Raw genomic sequence first — 19,898 nt, forward strand, 5'->3', positions numbered from 1 at the left:
ACAGGGTGCAATGGTGCTGTTTGGTGATTACAAAGTTGACTTGTTTAAAAAGCACTGGGGGTGGGATTTTCTTTCCCCCACCTCCATCCTCAAGTTATCCTCTTTCACATTCTGCTTTCAACTGGCCCTTTCACCTAGTGAATCCATTTTTTCCATCAGAAGACTACTATCCATTTAAAAATCATGTGTATAGGAGTTTTTCCCCCTCCTCCCACTACTATCCACTCTGGTCAGTGGCAAGGCAGGGCTTCATTTACTTTAGCGTCCTGCTGTGTCAAAAAACACCAAGGAGCTTCAGCACAGGACACCTCGCTCCTGTAATAAGAGACAGATTACAAAATAAAGAGAATAGAAACTTCTCCTCCTTCTGTCCAAGTAACTCAAAGCACTTTACAGCTGTTAACTCGTTACGCCTCAATATCCCTAGGGGGAAGAAGGGTTACTTCTCACTTTCCTGACTACTGAAATGCAAATACCTCTGGGGTGGGACATGGCAAATGTTTAACAGCACACAGCAACACTACACAGCACTTTAGGACAGGATATGAACACTGTATCACATAGCTGCGTCCTGGCACATAAACACTATGGAGATGGGCACTCTGAAATATCTTTGTCTAGACTGAATTGAAACAGCAGAGGGAATTTGGGAGATAGCATGTAACTACCTGAGTTAGAATCTGGTCAGGATCCTAAAGGGGAAAGCCCCACCCACATAGGGAGCGCCACAGGATCTGCAATGGCCACAAGCAGTCAGGAACTCTGCCCATCCCTATAGAGCAAGGTGCGGGCTCACCCCTGCTCAGCAGCACTGACTCAGAGGGAAGAGCACCACCTAGCGACCCAGGCTGTAAAGTTACTGAACTTTGGGAACACTACACAACAGTACCTTTAACTGGGAGCACACTGCAACTCTGCAGTAATGGATGAAATCCAAAACATCAACCGGCCTCACACCCAGGCTGAGCAGGACGCTGAGATCATCCACCAGCAACACGGGGCATTTCCAGGAATCACTACCAGAGGCCATCAGGGATGTCCGGACAAACTCATACATGGTTTTCAGGTTGGAGCCATCTTCGCTGGAAAGAAGAACAGAAATTCTCACTTGGCCTGGTCTCAGCATGGTTGTTGTACTGCAATAGCTATAGCAGAGAATCGCAGCAATATAGGGCTGGAAGCTAGTGTGGATCTGTCTATCTGAGCTGGAAGTTCTGCCTCCAGCTCCTCTGTAGACATGCCCATAGTTAGAGCAGTGCAGCCTAGCTAATGCAGATGCAGTTATACTAGCATAAATGTGCTTTGCACAGATACATGCACCTTTACACAGCTATAACTAGGGCTCTTCCAAATTCAAGACCGTGAAAAATGCATTATGCACTGTGAAATCTGGTCTCCCCCTGTGAAATCTGGTCTTTGTGTACTTTTACCCTATACTATACAGATTTCACAGGGGAGACCAGCATTTCTCAAACTGGAGATCCTGACCCAAAAAAGGACTGGGGGGTTTCACACGGTTATTGTAGGAGGTCACAGTATTGCCACCCGTTCCTCTGTGCTGCCTTCAGAGCTGGGTGGCTGGCGTGCAGCAGCCGCTGGCCAGGTGCCCAGCTCTCAAGGCAGCTCCCCATCTAGCAGCACAGCAATATCCTACCATGCCACCCTTACTTCTGCACTGCTGCCTTCAGAATTGGGTCAGGACCCCTGCAGTTAAACACCGTGAAATTTCAGATTTAAATATCAGAAATCATGAAATTTATGATTTTTAAAATCCTCTGACCCTGAAATTGGCCAAAATGGACAGTGAATTTGGTAGAGCCAGGATGGGTAAGGAATGGTGTCCCTAGCCTCTGTTCGGCAGAGAATGGAGATGGATGGCAGGGGAGAGATCACTTGATCATTGCCTGTTAGGTTCACTCCCTCTGGGGCACCTGGCATTGGCCACTGTCGGTAGACAGATACTGGGCTAGAGGGACCTTTGGTCTGACCTGGTGCGGCCTTTCTTATGTTCTTATGTAGAGCCCTAGCTGTAACTGTACCCACACTAGTCAGGGGTCCCACTGCCTTAATTTAGTCTGCTTCCAAACTAATATAATGGGACAAATGCAGTGTGTAGTCAAGTGTCTACAGAAACCGGCCTTTGGAGTTATACATCAGAAAGCAGTAATAGCAGATCCCTCCTGCAAAGCTCTGTCCTTAGCTGCCCTGGTGGCTTATACAGCTGAGCTTCAGATGGGAGAAAGATTCCCCTCTAATTAGCTCCTTCGTTTCAGTAATTCACTCAGCACTTTTACAGCTCACTGGCAGACTACAGAGTGCAAGGAAGGCAGGAACAGAGCAGAGGATGGAGCACAGTCCCTCTCTCAGCAGCCAGAAGAGAGAGGGAAAGGGATAATCTTAGCAGTGTGGGTATTTCAGGGTTTTGATTCATTTCCATTTGCGAGTGTGAAGTTAATGCCAGTGAGAATTGCTGGACTGACAGCCCATGAGAGCAACCCATTTTATTTAGCCACACAACAGGTACGGCCTGGACAGCTGCAGGGCAAACAACACACGCACTGCCCAGCGACAGTTGCCTCAGCCCTGCTCGGCTCAGGAGGGTTCGAGAGGGCGTTCAGTCCCAATCCTTCACCTCATTGCTGCAAAGTGAGGCCAGTTACTGGTAGGTGTCATGCTGATGTCTGTGATGCAGATACCAGGAACCAGACTGAGAGCTCAGCATCACAACAGGTGGCAACATTTCTAATCCCAAGAGTTACTGGCTGTGCCTCTTCCAAAGCCCCAGAGCATTACCTTACAAACCGAAGGGGATTGGTCTGCCCCACATGCTGCTCCTCACCAAACAAGACATCAAAGCAGGATTTCAGGCCTTCCAAGAACACAAGCTGTCCCCGCTCCTTTGCTGCAGTCAGACTGACTCCCTGGAGGAGGGGGAAATAGTGTCTTACACAAGCAAACAGCTGCAGAAGAATGATACCAGTGGAGTCCCAAGTGGATCTGTGGCCTATTTTGATAAAGTCTCATCTAAACATGCTAATAAAGCCAATACCCAGCTGGATGTTGCACAGCCACTAAGTCTGCCAGTTCTGTTTCACACATTGCTGGACACATTTAGCTTCCCCTTTTCAGCAGATGGTCCCAAAGAACAGTCAGGAATAGCAACATCCAGACACTGAACACTGTGGCTTTTCAAGTTCACAGAACCTTAAAAACACACTAATTAAATGGGTCCTCGCATCACCCCAGGGAACCAGGTGCCATCATTGTTATCTTACAGCTGGGGAAGCCAGAGAAGTGAAATGACTTGCCCAAAGCCAGAGTGTGTGTGTGTAAAAGCCCAGATTAGAATCTAGGCATGCCTGGCTCCCCATCCTGTGCTGAGACAGGCTCTCCTTGCGAACTCTCTACTGCTTCACATGCAAGAACACTTGCTCTTTGCACCTCTCCTTTTGGCAGCAGGAGGATCAGGGCATTTTAGCACTAGCTCTCTATGAACCCAGCCTGACTAGATCTTGTGTCAAGCAGTCTCTAAACTTCCCAAGACAGAGTCTGGGATGGGGAGAAGGGAGGAATGACTGAGAAAGTCACAAAATTCTCCTCTACACCCAGCGCTCAGTAAATGTCCCCTCAGCCAGATGTGCACCACGCAAACCCTGCACTCAGCCAGGGCTCCAGAGACGAGCCAGTAACCCTTGAAGGGAGGCACTCATCGTACGCAGTAACAAGGTGATGGAATGTAGATCTTTTGGGCTATCTCAGGGTTTCCTACAGCACCCAGCAGCATGGTATCCAAGAGCTGATACTGTACATTCCCACGTCTGAGCTCATCATTCCCCCACGTGCTCTGCTGTGAACCGTTCACTCATCTGGCCTTCAAGGACAGTGGAGGACTTACGATTGCCACCTTCTTACAACATTTTTTAGCCATCACTGTGGAAACAACAGTCACTTGGCAACATTAATTCGTCCAATGTAGCTACCACCCACAAGCCAGGTGTGCCTGCAGTTACGCAGAGCACTGTAAACAGGCCAACCCAGTAGCTGGGCGGTTTATAGAAAGTAAAAATACATCAGCGATTACTCTGCTGTTCCCTGCCCTGGCAGGGTTCCTACCCAGTTCTGTGCTTTGCCACCCAAGCCCTGCCTCAAACACTTTGGGATTCTTGGCAGCTGCTAGAGAGGAATTATTATTACAATTAAGTCTCCATTTACATGGGTTCCCAAGCACAACACTTTATGTTACTTCAATTCTAATATTTCTTCTCTAGCACCTTCCAAGAATCTCAAAGTGCTTGACAAACACCGATTATCTGGCATCACAACCACCATTATCTCCATTTTACCATGAGGAAAAAGAGGCAGCAGAGACAAAACTGACCTCAGGTGTAACTCTATTGATTTCACAGGACTTCTATATCAGAAGTGAATTTGGTCCAGACTCTGATTTTCAGGTGTCCAGAGCACCTGCAGCTCCCACGGACATCAACTGGTGTTACAAAAAGCCCCGCACTTTTCAAAGTCAGGCCTCAGCTGACTTGCCCATGAAGTCAAAGTCAACACCAGGGGCAGGAGAAAAGGTCCCAGTCTCCTGAGTCCCAGTCCATCGTTCAACTACTAGAACATCCCCCTTCCCTTTTTCAATTTGGCTCTCTTTTGTTGAGTCCATTGTAGCTGCCTGGCGTATTCATCTCTGGTTCACTCTGTTCTGGGGGAAAATCCGGCACCTGTTACAGCCACAATCAACCAAAGCTATTTCAGTAACACGTGTTCTTCTATCATCTCGTTTCAGGAGCACCTTTTCTAGCCATAAGATTTTTACACACTGATCTGACTATGCTTTTGAAATGAAGGTTGCTCCACGAGGGAGAAAGAGGAAAATTAGTGCAGACAGTTTTTCAGTGTTTTGGCTCACTAGAAATTGGGTTGCTAATCAGTACAATAGGCAGCTAGAGGAGCGAGGATAAGATAGAAAGTTTACCAAAGGGTGCAGCAAGCCTTGTTTCAATATGGCATTGCTCAATACTCAAAACTGGCAAGCCAGGCTAGGATTGGTTCATTCTTGAATGCTAGGAGAGAGATATACCAGTAGGCCTGGCATATGTTGACAATAACAATGGTAGCTGTAATGTAGTGAGGAAGATTGCTTCTTTTCTTAGATGAGTTGCTAAGTGTGTCTGTATATCCACCTGAGAGAATTGCCGAAATCCTCTGAGGCAGGAGTCCCAGGAGAGATGGGATCCAGAGGCAGACAATAAATTTGTGAAGTTTCTAGTGTGCACAGTAGGGAGAAAGGTAAAAATAGCTATGTTCCTACAGCCTTAGTTAACTGCTTAATAAGCATTGTACATCATCTGAACCTCACGGCACTCCTAGGAAGCTATCCTCATTTAACAGACGGGGAAACAAACAGAGAGATGCAGTGATTTGCCCAAGGTTACACAGCAAGTTCAGTGGCTGAGGCAGGGATAGAGCCATGTCTCCTGATTTCTAGCACCATGCTACATCTACCACCTCCCTTATTAGATAATCAAAATTTAGGCTGCAACATGGTAGATTTCAGCTTTTTTCACTTTCTTATTTGGAAAAGCTAGTGTGAGTGTCTGGTCTGTAAGAGATGTTCACTACAAGTGACTAGTTCCAGCTGTTTTGGAAGCTTGGCATTTTCCCAAAAGACCCTATCACAGAGGGCAGCAGTGGGAGAGAAGAGAGAAGGTTTCACCAGATAGGGAGGAGGTCATTTCCAGGAAGGCTAACCTCGCATTCTCTTCTTTGTGGATGCACTCCTTCAGAGCTTATCAGCTGCCACATATGCACTGCTCGTGATATGAGAGGCAGATCTACGCAGCTTCCTTTCCCAGCTGGGCAAAGAATGTCATTCATCAATGCTGATGCCAGACAAGGACTATACAAGGCAGTATAGAAAATGTGGCTTTGGTGCAACATTTTCCATCACTGCCAGTTGACAGGGTTGGAAATTTTGACAAATACCTTCATCTAGTGAAGGCTACTGGGGTGTCCGATAAGTAGCAGATTCAGATTAATCTTTTTCCTTGCATTAAATCAGCCCTAACTCTACCGTTCATTAAGACAAGCTAATCTTTCTGGGCAAATTTCTGGAAAGAAATCATTCAAACCCATGGCTAGAATCTTGGCTGTGATTTTGCAATCAGTCCAAGGGAAGGGGCTCTTTGTTTAAAGAACAGGATTGTTCTTTTCAACCTGGCCCTTTCATTTTCAGCACAGGCACACGGTGCAGGGTTGACCAACAAAATGTTTCAGTTTGTATCATAAGAACAGCCATACTGGGTCAGGCCAATGTTCCATCTAGACCAGTGTCCTGACAGCGGCCATCTCACACATGCTTCATCTAAGCCTCGGTGACCTCTCACTTTTCACTTTCTCCCAGGAGAGACAGATCACAGCAACTCTCAATAGCAACACACACACACACACACACATGGCTGATTTGGATTAAAACACTGTGGAAATCAAGCTTGCAGGTGATATTTACCCACTAGAATCCTGCCAAGAAAACAGGGTGGGAATGGAAATCATACTGAAGCTTATTATGCAACTAAGAAGTCACATCAGGGAAAAAACAGTTTTCAGGCCAAAAAAACCCCCAAACAAACATTCTATTACATGACAGATGGAAACAACCAAAAAGCCCGTATGAAACATAGTTAGTTGCCACCCACTTGATAAACTGCTGAGCTGCGTTAAAAATCCCTGAGTGATCATACGCGGGTTAGTCCAATGTCGCCCGTGGGTAAAATAATGGAATAGTTAATTTGGGATCCTATCAACAAAGAATTGGAGGATGGAGGCTAAACATACAATTAATGCCAGTCAGCTTGGTTTCATGGAAGGTAGGTCTTATCAAACAAGCGGCAATCACACTGTGGAAGGTAGCAAAGCCAGATTGCTACCAGTCAGTGGGAAATCATTTGGGAGTTGGAAAATCCACCATGGGGGCCATTGTCATGGAAGTGTGTAGGCCATTAATCGTTTCCTGCTATGCAGGACTGTGACTCCTGGCAAAGTGCAGGACACAGTGGATGGATCTGCAGCAATGGTGTTTCCAAACTGCAGTGGGGAAGATAGGTGACATGCATATGCCTATTTTGGCACCAGCACATCTTGCTCACAGAGTACACCAACAGAAAGGCCTGTTTTTCTCTGGTTATGCAAGTGCTGGTGGATCACCAAGGAGCTTCACTAACATCAAAGCTGGCTGATCAAGTGAGGTACATGATGCTCTCATTTTTAAGAGCAAAGGACCACTCAGAAAGATGAAAACAGGGACATTGATTCCCAAGCGGCAGATTTCCATATTACGATGGGTTTGTCACTGATTCTATGAGTTCTATCACACCGGACAACAACCAATGTGAGCTTTCACTTCCACTAGGCATCCTAGGGTTTATGTTGTGAAGTAATAAAGATGAGTTATTTTTCCAAAAATAGAATTTTATTGACTAACAAAACCAGTGCCAAAAAAAATCTGTTTAATTAAAAGCAAATACATTAAAAACTGTTGAAACAAATTAACAGGACAGAATTTAACAAGAGGAAAGAACACTCATATCCATTTCAGACCATTTTGGCGACACAGATAGCACCCATGGCTCTCACAGGTCAGCGTTCGTGAAGCTTTCCTTATGGTCCCCTGGTGTGGTGTGGAAGGGATACAGCCCCTGATGTCATGAAGAAATTTGGAGTGGGGGTGGTAAGGAGATGCCACAATGGAGTTCTCCATTGACTGCAAAGAGAAGTGAGCCCCTGCTGGTCATCAACAGTCTGCATCATCTGTGTTTGCTGCTGAAGAAGCCCTATCATATCCAGGTGCATCTCCTTCTCCTTTTCCTGATGGGACTTTCTCCTGTATACTTTCTTTCTTTCTCCACAGTGTCTATAACATTCATCCTCCATGCCATATGCTCATGGTCTTATGCAGCACTGGCTTGCAGGATCTTGCTGAACATCTCATAGACTCATAGACTTTAAGGTCAGAAGGGACCATTATGATCATCTAGTCTGACCTCCCGCACAACGCAGGCCACAGAATCTCACCCACCCACTCCTCCCAAGTCCTCTTCTTTCTCCTCCTTGTCATGGTCAGGCCTTGGGTTTGGAGGTGGCACCCCCTTTAAGGCCACAACAGCAGCAGCTATAGATAAAGCAGGCAGAAGAATCCTATTTATAGTCACAGCAGAAAGCGAAAGTGAAGTTTTTGAGCTCCATTGCTGCCTTGTTCCCCAAAAGTTTTCAACGAGACATGCTTATTGACATTACAGTTTTGGTGCACCTCAGCACAGCACTGTGGTGGGGATTTTAGTCAATTTTTCCTTCCTGAAGGTAACAAAGGCACAGAGAACCCAGCTGTGGTGGTATCCCAAAGCCCCACAGGCCCATAGGTCGCTAGCCCGTTTACTGCAACAGCGCTTGCTGAAGTCATCATGGAGTGGCATGGGAAAATGTCCTACCACAGAGGAAGAAACATGGCTGCCATCTGTAGAAACCTTAGGAGAGGAGCAGTGTACCTCCATAAAAGTTTCATTGCGATCTCTCAGGAGGATTCAAGGGACATCCCTGTGCACATAAACAAACTGTTCCGCATGTCCTTCCCTCTGCCTAACACTGCAAGGGAACGAAAAGCAGAAAATTCTTCTTCTATTTGTTGTACTGCTACTTCTTTAACTAGGAACAAACCAAAGAGAAGTTGAACCCTGTGTTCTGCTACGTTGGGGTCAGGAGCCAACTGTACATTTAAACACTGGAATGGACAATGCATTCACACACTTACCCAAAGCTGCTTCCCTTGCATCGGACGCGCTCGCTGGGACTAGCTAGACCATGGTGGAGCCTCAAACTGATCCTGGCTCACAGCATAGCTGGATCTCCTGGCCACCTGTCCTCCATCCTCTTCCTCCTCCTCGCTGTTCACAGCAGGGGTCTGCATCTCAGGCACCACAGAGGAATCCATGGCGCTCTGCAGGGTGTTGGTGGGGTCTGCACCAAGCATGGTATGCAACTCATCATAAAACCAGGAGGTCTGGCTCAGCACCAGATCGACTGTTGGCTTCCCTGACCTCTTGGTACGCCTGCTGCAGAGTTCCTTTGCTTTCAAATGGCACCGCTGCTGATCCCTGTCATACCCCTTCACCTGCCTTCCCCCTGCAATCTGCTCAGAGATGTCCATGTTTCTACAACTGGTCCATACTCACATCTGCACAGCCTCTTTTCCCCACACGCCTAAGAGATCCCAGGCCTCCTGTCTTCCCCAGACAGGAGCACGTCTACAGCGTGTAACCAGCATTGTTGGCTGGGCAGTTGCACACAAACAAGAAAGAGCTGCTAGCTGTGCTCCCCAAGTTGGGGAATCAGAAAAAGACATTTCAAAAATTCACAGAGTTTTTAAATGGAGGGAGAGAGGGCTCTTGGTGTCTGTGACCTCTGGGCCGTGGAATTCACAATTGTGACCAGAACAGTCACTGTCTGACACTGTGGAACAGCTGTGAGAGGACCGTTACGGTCGACATAGGTCACAAAGTGTCTACACTCCCACGGCATCGACCATGGCTCTATGTCATTCAGGGAGGTGGTTTTACCGTGTCACTGTCACAGGGCACTTATGCTGACGGGAGACAAATTTGAGTCGATGCAAGGCGACATGTCAACCTAACTTTGTAGTGTAGACCAGCCTCTCTCTTGGGAAGCAGTGACTCCGAGGACTTGGGGATTATCACAGATAATCACCTTAACATGAGCTCTCAGTGCAAGGCTGTGGCAAAAGGGGCTAATGCAATCCCTGGATGTGTATGAAGGGAAATATCAAGTAGAGGAAGAGAAGTGATCTTGCCTCTGTACACTGCATTAGTAAGACTGCTACTAGGATACCGTGTCCAGTTGTGGTGACCACACTTCAAGAAGGAGGGCCACATACATTTTCCAGGGACTGGAAAACAAGCCCTACAGTGTGAGGCTTAAGGCGTCCAATTTATTCATCTTACTGAAGAGAAGGCTGAGAGGTGACATGATCACTGCGTACAGGCACTAACACGTGGACAAGAGAGCTGACGGTGGGGGGCTTTTCAACCCTGCTAAACAGGCACAGCAAGGTCCAATGTCTGAATGTTCAAGTTGGACAAATTCAATCTTTAAATAAGATGCAGTTCCCCAGCAGGGAGGGTGATTAGACACTGGAACAGCTTACCAAGGGAGGTGGTGGAGTCCCCATCGCTTGGAGCCTTTAAGGCAAGATTAGAAATCTTTCTAAAAGATATGCTTTAATCCAGCTTCTTGGGGAAATTCTAAGGGGGGCGGGTGGGGGCTCAAGCTGGATGGTCATGAGGATTCCTTCTGGCCTTGGAATCTATGAATCCTCCTGTTCACTGTCTTCCTTTGGGCCGGGGAGAACAGAATTGCCTTCATTGCCCTTAACATGCTTATAATGTTTGCAGCTCTGCTTAAAGACCATGGCTTCATCCCCCAATGATGAGGAAAGAAGTTTTTTTCCTGAAGCACAATTAGCCAGATGTATTCTAGGTTTGTTTCTCTTCACCTTCCTCAGAAGCATGAGAGACTGGCCACAGCTGGAGATGGGAGACCGGACAGGGTGGACCAGTTCTCTGATTAGGTACAGAGAATCCTCTGTCTAGAGGCCTTGCTGGCATGTCATTCTCACATGTTCAGGGTCAAACCAATGCCTTCCTGAATCCAAATCTGTCTATTTACCCCCAGGTCAGATTCGCAGAGACCTTGGGGGGCGGGTTTCACCTTCCTCTGCATCATGGACCAAGGATTGCCAGCTGGGATAACCGGGCAGATCACACCTAATCAATTCCCTCCCATTGCAGGGACCTCAGGCACTTGGTGGTACCTTGATCTCTCCTGTTCTCTGCCTGTCTCCTGAGGTCTGAAATACTTTAGTAGAATTAAAATCTTTGGGCTCAACATAGAGGTATCTGAGTAAAATTGAATGGCATGTGATATTTAATGGTCCCTTGTGGTCTGAAAATCCATGGTCTCATTGTGTGAGGTACTACATCATATACAAAACTGCAATCCCTGCCCCCAAAGAGCTTACAAAACCATACTGATTTCAATGATGCTGCTCCCCTGGATGTATTCAGAATCTCTTCTGCAGACTTTAAATAACCAGAACAAGTTTCCATGACTTTTTTCTCTGTTAAAAAGCTGATATCAGTCAAGGAGAGGGAGAAGGTCTCTACTGTTACTTGTGCAATGGCAGTGGAACTCTTAAGAGTTCTGATGGAAGGTCATCACCAGCAGAGCAGGCGCTAGGAACCCAGCTTTGACTTGGCAGTGCTGGTACTTAGAAAAAAGAAAACTAAACATCTTTTATCTTGTAAATTGAGCAAACTTTGTTCTGGAGTCAATGAGACAAGAAACAGAGAAACACACCAGGCTCTCTTTGGAGAATCACTTCAGAGTACAGTATCACTGCACTAAGGCTGTAACCAAAAAGATTGTGGGCCAAGTTTTCCACTGGTGTAACTTGCCACTGTGCCAACTTTACACCAGCAGAGAATTTCTTGCTCTGTGCTAAAGCTGTGATTTCCGTAGCGAGTAAAGCCATCCCTTTAGATTTTAAGTTCTTCTGGACCTTTTCTTTTTGTCCAGAGCCTAGCACAATGCAGCCTCTTGCAGAAACAGAAATAAGTAACAATCACCACGTTTCTAAGTGTTTTGAGATCCTTTGGAATGAAGCCTCATAAGTATACAATGCAATTATATTATTATGCCTTGGACTTCCAAATCCCACTAAATAGAATAGGATTATCATTTTAGTAATCAGCTCCTCTGTGCCTGGGACATTTTAGCTAGGAGATATTAGTGTCAGTGGGCCAAAGGCTCCACTTTTTGTTAAAATTAACATAATTTGTACATATAAAATCACATTGAGATCATCGAACGTTAATAGATAGCGCTAGAGTCCAATCTAAGAACATAAGAACATAAGAAAGGCCGTTCCGGGTCAGACCAAAGGTCCATCTAGCCCAGTATCTGTCTACCGACAGTGGCCAATGCCAGGTGCCCCTGAGGGAGTGAACCTAACAGGCAATGATCAAGTGATCTCTCTCCTGCCATCCATCTCCATCCTCTGACGAACAGAGGCTAGGGACACCATTCTTACCCATCCTGGCTAATAGCCATTTATGGACTTAGCCACCATGAATTTATCCAGTCCCCTTTTAAACATTGTTATAGTCCTAGCCTTCACAACCTCCTCAGGTAAGGAGTTCCACAAGTTGACTGTGCGCTGCGTGAAGAACTTCCTTTTATTTGTTTTAAATCTGCTGCCTATTAATTTCATTTGGTGACCCCTAGTTCTTGTATTATGGGAATAAGTAAATAACTTTTCCTTATCCACTTTCTCAACATCACTCATGATTTTATATACCTCTATCATGTCCCCCCTTAGTCTCCTCTTTTCCAAACTGAAGAGTCCTAGCCTCTTTAATCTTTCCTCATATGGGACCCTCTCTAAACCCCTAATCATTTTAGTTGCTCTTTTCTGAACCTTTTCTAGTGCTAGAATATCTTTTTTGAGGTGAGGAGACCACATCTGTACACAGTATTCGAGATGTGGGCGTACCATGGATTTATATAAGGGCAATAATATATTCTCAGTCTTATTCTCTATCCCCTTTTTAATTATTCCTAACATCCTGTTTGCTTTTTTGACCGCCTCTGCACACTGCGTGGACATCTTCAGAGAACTATCCACGATAACTCCAAGATCTTTTTCCTGACTCGTTGTAGCTAAATTAGCCCCCATCATGTTGTAGCATTTACTCATCTGGATTTAAATGGGACTCTACTCACATACGGGCTACAGGACCTAAGGAAGGGCCCGATTCTTAAGTACAATTAATAATCCCGTGCTGAACTACAAGGTAACTGCTTTTTATAATAGCCCCTCCCCAACAAAAGGGCCTTGCCTACGCTGGGGATTTCAGCCAGAGGTGCAAAACCCTAATACAGACAGGCAAAAAACCAAACCAAACCCTGTACATGCTATGATTTGTACTGGTGAGTGAAATCAGAGGAAGCTGCATCCATGCAGATTGCGGCTTAGCCTGCCTCCAGTAGGAGTCTGCGGTAGTGCAGCTACACTGACAGTTGTAATTGGGGAAAATCCCCACTGTAAACAAGGCCCAAGTCTAATAGCCAAATTATCCATCCACGAAACACCTGTATTAAGATTGACACTGTGTTAATTTAGACAGAAGTTGATGTAACCTCTGCATCAGATCCAAGGAGATTTAACTGTCTCTTGGAATTCCCCAGGGAAGAACTGGATTGTTCCTTTCAGCACATCCCTTTATGGACAATAACATTGTTCAGAGCAGTGAGGAACAAAACATTTCAATCTGCATCACACACATGCTCCAACTATTCCTCATTGTTCTCTCACTTTTTCAGAGTCTCCCAGGAGAAAGAGAGATGACAGCAACACCTATTAACAACAAACACATAGGCCTTGTCTGCACCAGGAAATTGCATCAGGTCAGAAATCATATTAACCAACATGATATTCCCCTTAATGTAAGCAAGGATGCTCATGGCTGGACATGGTTATCCCTAGGGCACTGTCTCACCTAGCTGCTAAGTGACGTTTAACATCATGTTAATTAACACAGTTTCTAACATGATGCGTTTTCCCCAAGGTAAACAGAGTTGCCAGCTTGGCTGCAAATCTCCCCGCTACAGCTGCCTCAGTAGTGGTGAGAACTGCTCCCTGTTACAGCTGCCACAGAACCTCTGGTGCAGAGGCTCAGCAGTTGAGGCAATGGAAGACATTTCAATGGCTCAGAGAACAGCAGAAGGAGATGCACAAGACCCTGCCAGCCTTCCAGCACACCCACCACCTGGACAGACAGTCCCTGTTGCAGGGAAGGTTGAGCAACAGAAAAGCCTGCAGGATTTTATTCATGAGCAAGCCCATGCCCAGCAGCAGATACTCCAAGGTGCGGCGAGTCCTGGAGTGGGGTACAGTAACCGGACACAGGCGGTAGGCCTCTGTAAGACAAGCCCTGTGGATGACCCTGACCGATTCTTGGTTGCTTTTGAAAGAGTAGCAGTATGGGTGCAGGTTTGGAAAAGGGAACCTTGGCCCTATAGCTAGCACCTACTTGACAGGGGAAGCTCAGGAAACCTACATGGTAGCAGCCAGGGGACTGTAATATGGTTCAGGCAGCCATGCTAGAAAAGACAGGCTTGTCCACCAGTCAAAGTTTTGGGCCACTAGATGGACTGAGGTGTGTCTGTAAGAGACTGGTGTACTGGGAACCAAGAGGGATGTGGAAATTCTCCAAAAGGGCCCTATTTTGGGAGTTTAATGTACTCACCATACGCAAACCCACATCATATATCACTTGAACGTTTATTTTATGTATATTTACATGGGGTATGATGTGGAGCTTTCAAGTGGTGCCATAAGCGTGTAGATGAGGTGAAACAATAATACCCAAAATGAGAGAGCCTGTTTTTCCCATAGTTCTGGAAATATTGCAACATAGCTACAGTTTTTACTGTTTACATTCATATCAACACCTTAATATGGTATTTATTGGTCAGAGCTCCCAACCAACAATGTATTAAAATATTTTGAATGGCTTTGCATGGGCAAGAATTTTTTCTTCAGAAATGAAGAAGCATGTGGCAAAAACAGCAAATATCATTCATTCATTCATTCATGCCCGTCACCCCAACCGGGGTATGGGCCGCCAACAACAGATCTCCATAGTCTTCTATCCTGGGCCATTCGCTCTAGCTGGTTCCAGGTATAGCCCATTTTTTTGCTATCAACCTGAAGGTCGCGTCGCCAGGTATTTCTTGGGCGGCCTCTTTTCCGCTTGCCTTGGGGGTTCCACTGCAGTGCCTGTCTGGTGATGTTGGTTGGCTGCTTGCGTCTCGCTAATGCCTAGTAGGGTCAGGTTGTTGCTCCTCATCTCTGCTGCAACCTGCGCCGTCTTTCCTGACTCGTACATGGTCCTCACGTTCCATGTGCCGATGGTAATCCTCCTGGCTGCAAGAAGGGTGATCGGCTTAGTGGCTTCCTCGCGGCTTTCACCACCCAGCGTCATGCATCTTCGAGTTGAAGACCCTTCTTTTTCCAGGCTAAAAGTCTCTGTTAACTCTATTGTTGGCGTTTCTGTAGCAAGCTGATTTTTACAGGGTGGAGTTGCTAGCCCCACGCCCAACCCTCCTCCTTTACCCTGACTTGGGACAGGCAGATGGCCCCAAAGGACCTCTCTGGTGGAGTTAGCAAATATCAACGTTTTGAAATATACCAACATGAAGTGTTTTCACATCAGATATTCTTAACTGTCAATGTTATTCACACGTGACTGTAATAGTTTTCTGTGTTTCCAGTTGAAATTTGCTGGCCAGATCAGTCTCACACTGAAGGTTGTGCACCAGCAGCAATAGCTTGCTGTGTCCATAGTTTGTACTGTACAGGGGCAGATACAATGTACATGAATTCCTAATGTAATGCTTCCTCTCCATTTGTAAGCTTTTACACATACAATGTAGCATCTACTTTACATGGTAGAAGGTTTTAATTTGTAATTACCTAGACATGTAGTACTAGCCTTTGAAACAGTCTAGAAATTTGCCTTTTAATTCAGTGACACTTATGCACAGGTCAGTATTTGTGTTAGAGATGACAATTCACAGCTTCATATTACGAATATGTAAAAGCCATGAGAGAAAGAAATAGCCTAACAAGAAGTAGTTAAGACAAAGTCCACAAACAAGTCCTTGCTTGTGCACTGAAAAGGGGTGAAGATCATGTTACAGCTCTTACCAACCATGTCATCAACAATGTGACAAACCCATTTGATCCTGAATCACATCCAGAGGTGCTTACCAACACATCTACTGCATGTAACATGAGATGTGCAAGAGTCTCGACTGAAACAGATGTTGGTGAAGAATAAATGGAGAGATTTATGAACGATGCACTTGATTCTGATGGGACACACAGCTGCTTCAGCTCAGTCAAGAAATCTGGTATCAGAACATTTAGTGACTTGGTCAAGACGACCAAATTGAAGTCTGGCAAGGGAGGAATAGTCACCAGAGCCGTCTGTCCAGAAACTGTTTCCCACAGAGCCAGGTCCTTAGCAAGATGCAGAGATGATGTTTCAATGGCAACTGTTCTCAGTCACCCAATAGGACCTGTGCCTATGTCCCTCTTCCATGGTGAGGGAACAATGATAAGAACAGACAAAGCTGAATTAGGGCATCAGCTGGAAGCTCAAGATGAAAGAATCCATGAGCTACGATCATGCAAACAAAAATCAGAGTGTACATGGCTATCACGCAAATGACGGCTGGAAACAAATTCCACACGTTCGATGAACTGGCTGCTGAGTCATTGAGGCAGGTCCTAAAAGGATTTGACAAAGTTAATTCTGTAATCTAAGTCTTTGACAGATATGGCAACAGTAACTCTGAAAACTGCAGAAAGTCAGAACTGGACAGGATCTACAGTTGGGTGCAAGAAATATCAGGTGATTGGTGAACAACCTGTGCCTCCTTGGGAAAAGTTTCTAAACATGGCATTCAACAAGCAGTCACTTGCAAAATTCCTCTGTAAATATATGGTTCAAAATGCACCGGAAAGTGTAGGCGCACACCCAATACACACATTCCTTTTTGCAGGAAGCTTTTCTAATGATGAAGTAGCAAAGTCCATCATGAGTAGAGGTGCTGAAGAAACCCAAGATTTGTCCAGTACTCAAGAGGAAGCAGACACAAGGATCCTGCTGTATGCAGTATGTGCCATCATGGCTTTTGGGTCTTGGTGTCCTGATACAGACATTTTCCTCCTTGCTGTTCAGTACTTTCCAAAAATAGAACACGCATAACATGTGGTCTGGAATAGGCATCATTACCAGCACAACTGACAAGCTGTTGCTTCATACCTGAGCATGAGATTTGTGATGTACTTACTCCTGACTTCCGCTGTACATGCATTAACAGGATGTGACTCTGTGTCATCCCTATTTGGTATTGGGGGGAAAATATGTGTTTAATGTTGTCAAAACAAAGAGCTTACCACTTCAGCGATCTTGCCAAAATGGGAGAAGGTGACAGACAAGCCGCAATTTCTGCAGCAAGTAAGTTGGTAGCAGGGCTGTATGACCAGAGTGGGAAAGAAAAGGAGACCCACAGAGATCTGAATTACTTGCACCTCGCATCAAAAAGGACAAGTCACTAGCCAAATTCCCACCATGTGAGGATAGTTTTGAAGAGCATGTCAAAAGAGCATCTTGGCAAACAAAGATTGGATGTCTTTGCACACAGGTAAACCAGATACTGGATCACCATTGCAACACGGATGGAAAAATGTGGATGATGAACTATTTCCTAGATTCTTCAAGGGCCCAATGGCATCTGAGCTTCTACAAGGCCTGTAGCAGTAGAGATCGGTGCACAATAAACTGTGTCTGTAGTCAGAACAATCATCACCGCACTGAACTGTGGACATGCCAAGGAAATGAAGACTGTGGTCAGTGATGAGCTGCCAAAATATTAACAACCGGTTCCCTCCTCCTCACCCCATGAGGGGTCATGCCCCCCCCGGGGACTCCTGCCCCATCCAACCCCCCCATGTTCCTTGACAGCCCCCCCCCGGGACCCGTGCCCTATCCACCCCCCTTCCCTGTCCTGGCACCCCGGGACCCCTACCCCATCCTACCACCCCTTCTCTCTGTCCCCTGACTGTCCCTGGAATCCCTACCCCTAACTGCCCCCCACCGCCCCATCCAACCCCTGCTCCTTTCTGACTGCCCCCCCCGGGATCCTTGCCCCCGTTCAATCCCCCTGTTCCCTGCCCTCTGACCGCTCCCACACTAATCCACCCCCCCAATTCCCCTGCCCTCTATCCAACACGCCCTCCCTGCTCCCTTACCGTGCTGCCTGGAGGTGGGGGCCCAGCTGGGCTGGGGCTGGGACCGGAGCCACCCGGACGACGTCAGGGCCGGACCCGGGGGCTGAGCAGGAGCCGCGCCACCCGGCCGAGTTTGGGGCCGGACCCGGGGGCTGGGCAGGAGCCGCGCCGCCCGGCCCCAGAGTCCCGCTGCGACCTCGCCGGGCAGCGTGGCGCCTGGAGCCCTCCTCCCGCTGGCGCTCCTGCCCCAGCTCACCTGGTGGAAGCCGCTGCTTCCTTCTCAGCCCTCCCAGGCTTCCCGCACGAACAGCTGATTCGCGGGAAGCTGTGGAGGGGGAGGAGAAGCCTCGGGAGTGTTCATGGGAGGAGGCAGAGGCAGAGGCAGACTGAGGTGAACTGGGGCCGGGGGAAGGGTAGGGAGCTGCTAGAGCTTTTGTTAAATTTAAAAGCCTTTGTAACTAGTTGTCCCTCCAGGAACAACCTGTTCTAAACGGGCTTCTAAATTTAACAACCGGTTCTTGCGAACTGGTGCGAACCGGCTGCAGCTCACCACTGACTGTGGTAACCCCCCTCCACTCTCAGAGATAAACAAGATAATGATAATGAGGTTGACTAGAAATGTCACCAGCTCTATTACATTTCAGTGATACCCATACAAATTATTAGATTTAGTTTCACCCTTCAGATTGTTGTTGTGTTGCTCTGAAGTCACAAAAAAAGTAGCAAGTGAGCTAAAGCTCACTTCTCAATGGAACATGGATGGACACAGAGACACAGCATACAGATATTATTACAGAGAGGATGAAAGGTGAAACATGCATACCAACAGGCAGAGTCTAACAAATTGGATGAAAAGAGATGAGCTATCGTTAGAAGAAATAAAAAAGAATTAAGATGGAAGGTTAAGATGTGTGGAAGAGTGAGGAGATAGAAATGAAGGAATTGGGAAAAAGAATCAATTTCAATGACCCAACCATTTTAGTCTTTATTTAGACCACAGTTAATGGTATCTATAGTTTGCATTTATCTCTTTTGGAGTTTTTTTGAAGTTTTTGTTTTTTTTTAGTTCTTTTCAGTCTGTTTTGAAGTGGTTAGGAAGAGGAAAGTGGTTCCCAAGGGTTTTTGTGTTTGATTCCTGATTTTTGAGATTTGTGTATTTTTATTTTTTTCTTTGTCCACTGGAGACTTTTGTGATTATTTGGGTTTGGGGGGCTTGGCTGGGGCATGGCAGATGATGGCCACATGGTATGATGTGGTGTATGACGTTGTGATGATGTGTCTCTGTGATGCCCTGGTGTGTGATGAGATGTGTGAGATGGATATGTGGTGGATATATGTGCTGGCGAGCTTTGCAATTGCAGCCAAAAGCAAACCCCAGCAAGCACCAACACCAACAAACAACAACAACAAAGGAACCTATCCAACCAATAAAGCCCGATGCCAGCTCCAGCTCCATCCATCACCACATCCACCCATCACATCACATCATCCATCACATCCACACACCATGCACGGACACAGCACCTGCATACGCCACAATGTGATATATGCCATGTGCCAGCCATGCCATGCCATGCACACAGTACAATGGCGCCAGTCTCTGACAAAAAGATAAAAGAATAAAAAATCACAAATCTGACATCATAACACATCAAAATCAAAGTAACCAAAACCAGAAAACCTTAACCCCACTAACCACTCAGTGACAGACAACAAATTTGCAACAAAAAAAAAAAAAAAAGAAGAGAGAAGAGAACAGCTGAACTACTTTAAATGAATTAAACTAGATACCATTTAAACTAACTGTGGAAGACTGGGAGGAATGGTTGGAATACATTAATCAATTGATTCTATTTACCTATGTTAAGTTCTCCTCACCTTCTATGGGCCATCTTTATAACTTTTTTTTAAAGTTTTTTTCCTGCTAACTCAAGCTCATCTTCTCTTGATTAGACCTGTTCTCATG

General features: G+C 46.2%; 1 protein-coding gene across 1 annotated transcript in view; it reads right to left on the reverse strand.

Moving 5' to 3' along the window:
- Nucleotides 1-294: 294 nt before the first annotated feature.
- LOC120399437 (elongator complex protein 6-like) overlaps nucleotides 295-19,898 on the reverse strand; it is a 31,219-nt gene continuing 11,615 nt past the window's right edge. The window contains exons 5-7 of the mRNA XM_039527675.1: nucleotides 2,794-2,921; nucleotides 890-1,082; nucleotides 295-315 (exon numbers count right to left, since the gene is read on the reverse strand). Coding sequence (XP_039383609.1) covers nucleotides 295-315; nucleotides 890-1,082; nucleotides 2,794-2,921 — 342 coding nt within the window. The remainder of the gene's footprint in view (nucleotides 316-889; nucleotides 1,083-2,793; nucleotides 2,922-19,898) is intronic.

This window comes from Mauremys reevesii, linkage group 2 (assembly GCF_016161935.1).
Source record: "Mauremys reevesii isolate NIE-2019 linkage group 2, ASM1616193v1, whole genome shotgun sequence".
Classification (NCBI taxonomy): domain Eukaryota; kingdom Metazoa; phylum Chordata; order Testudines; family Geoemydidae; genus Mauremys; species Mauremys reevesii.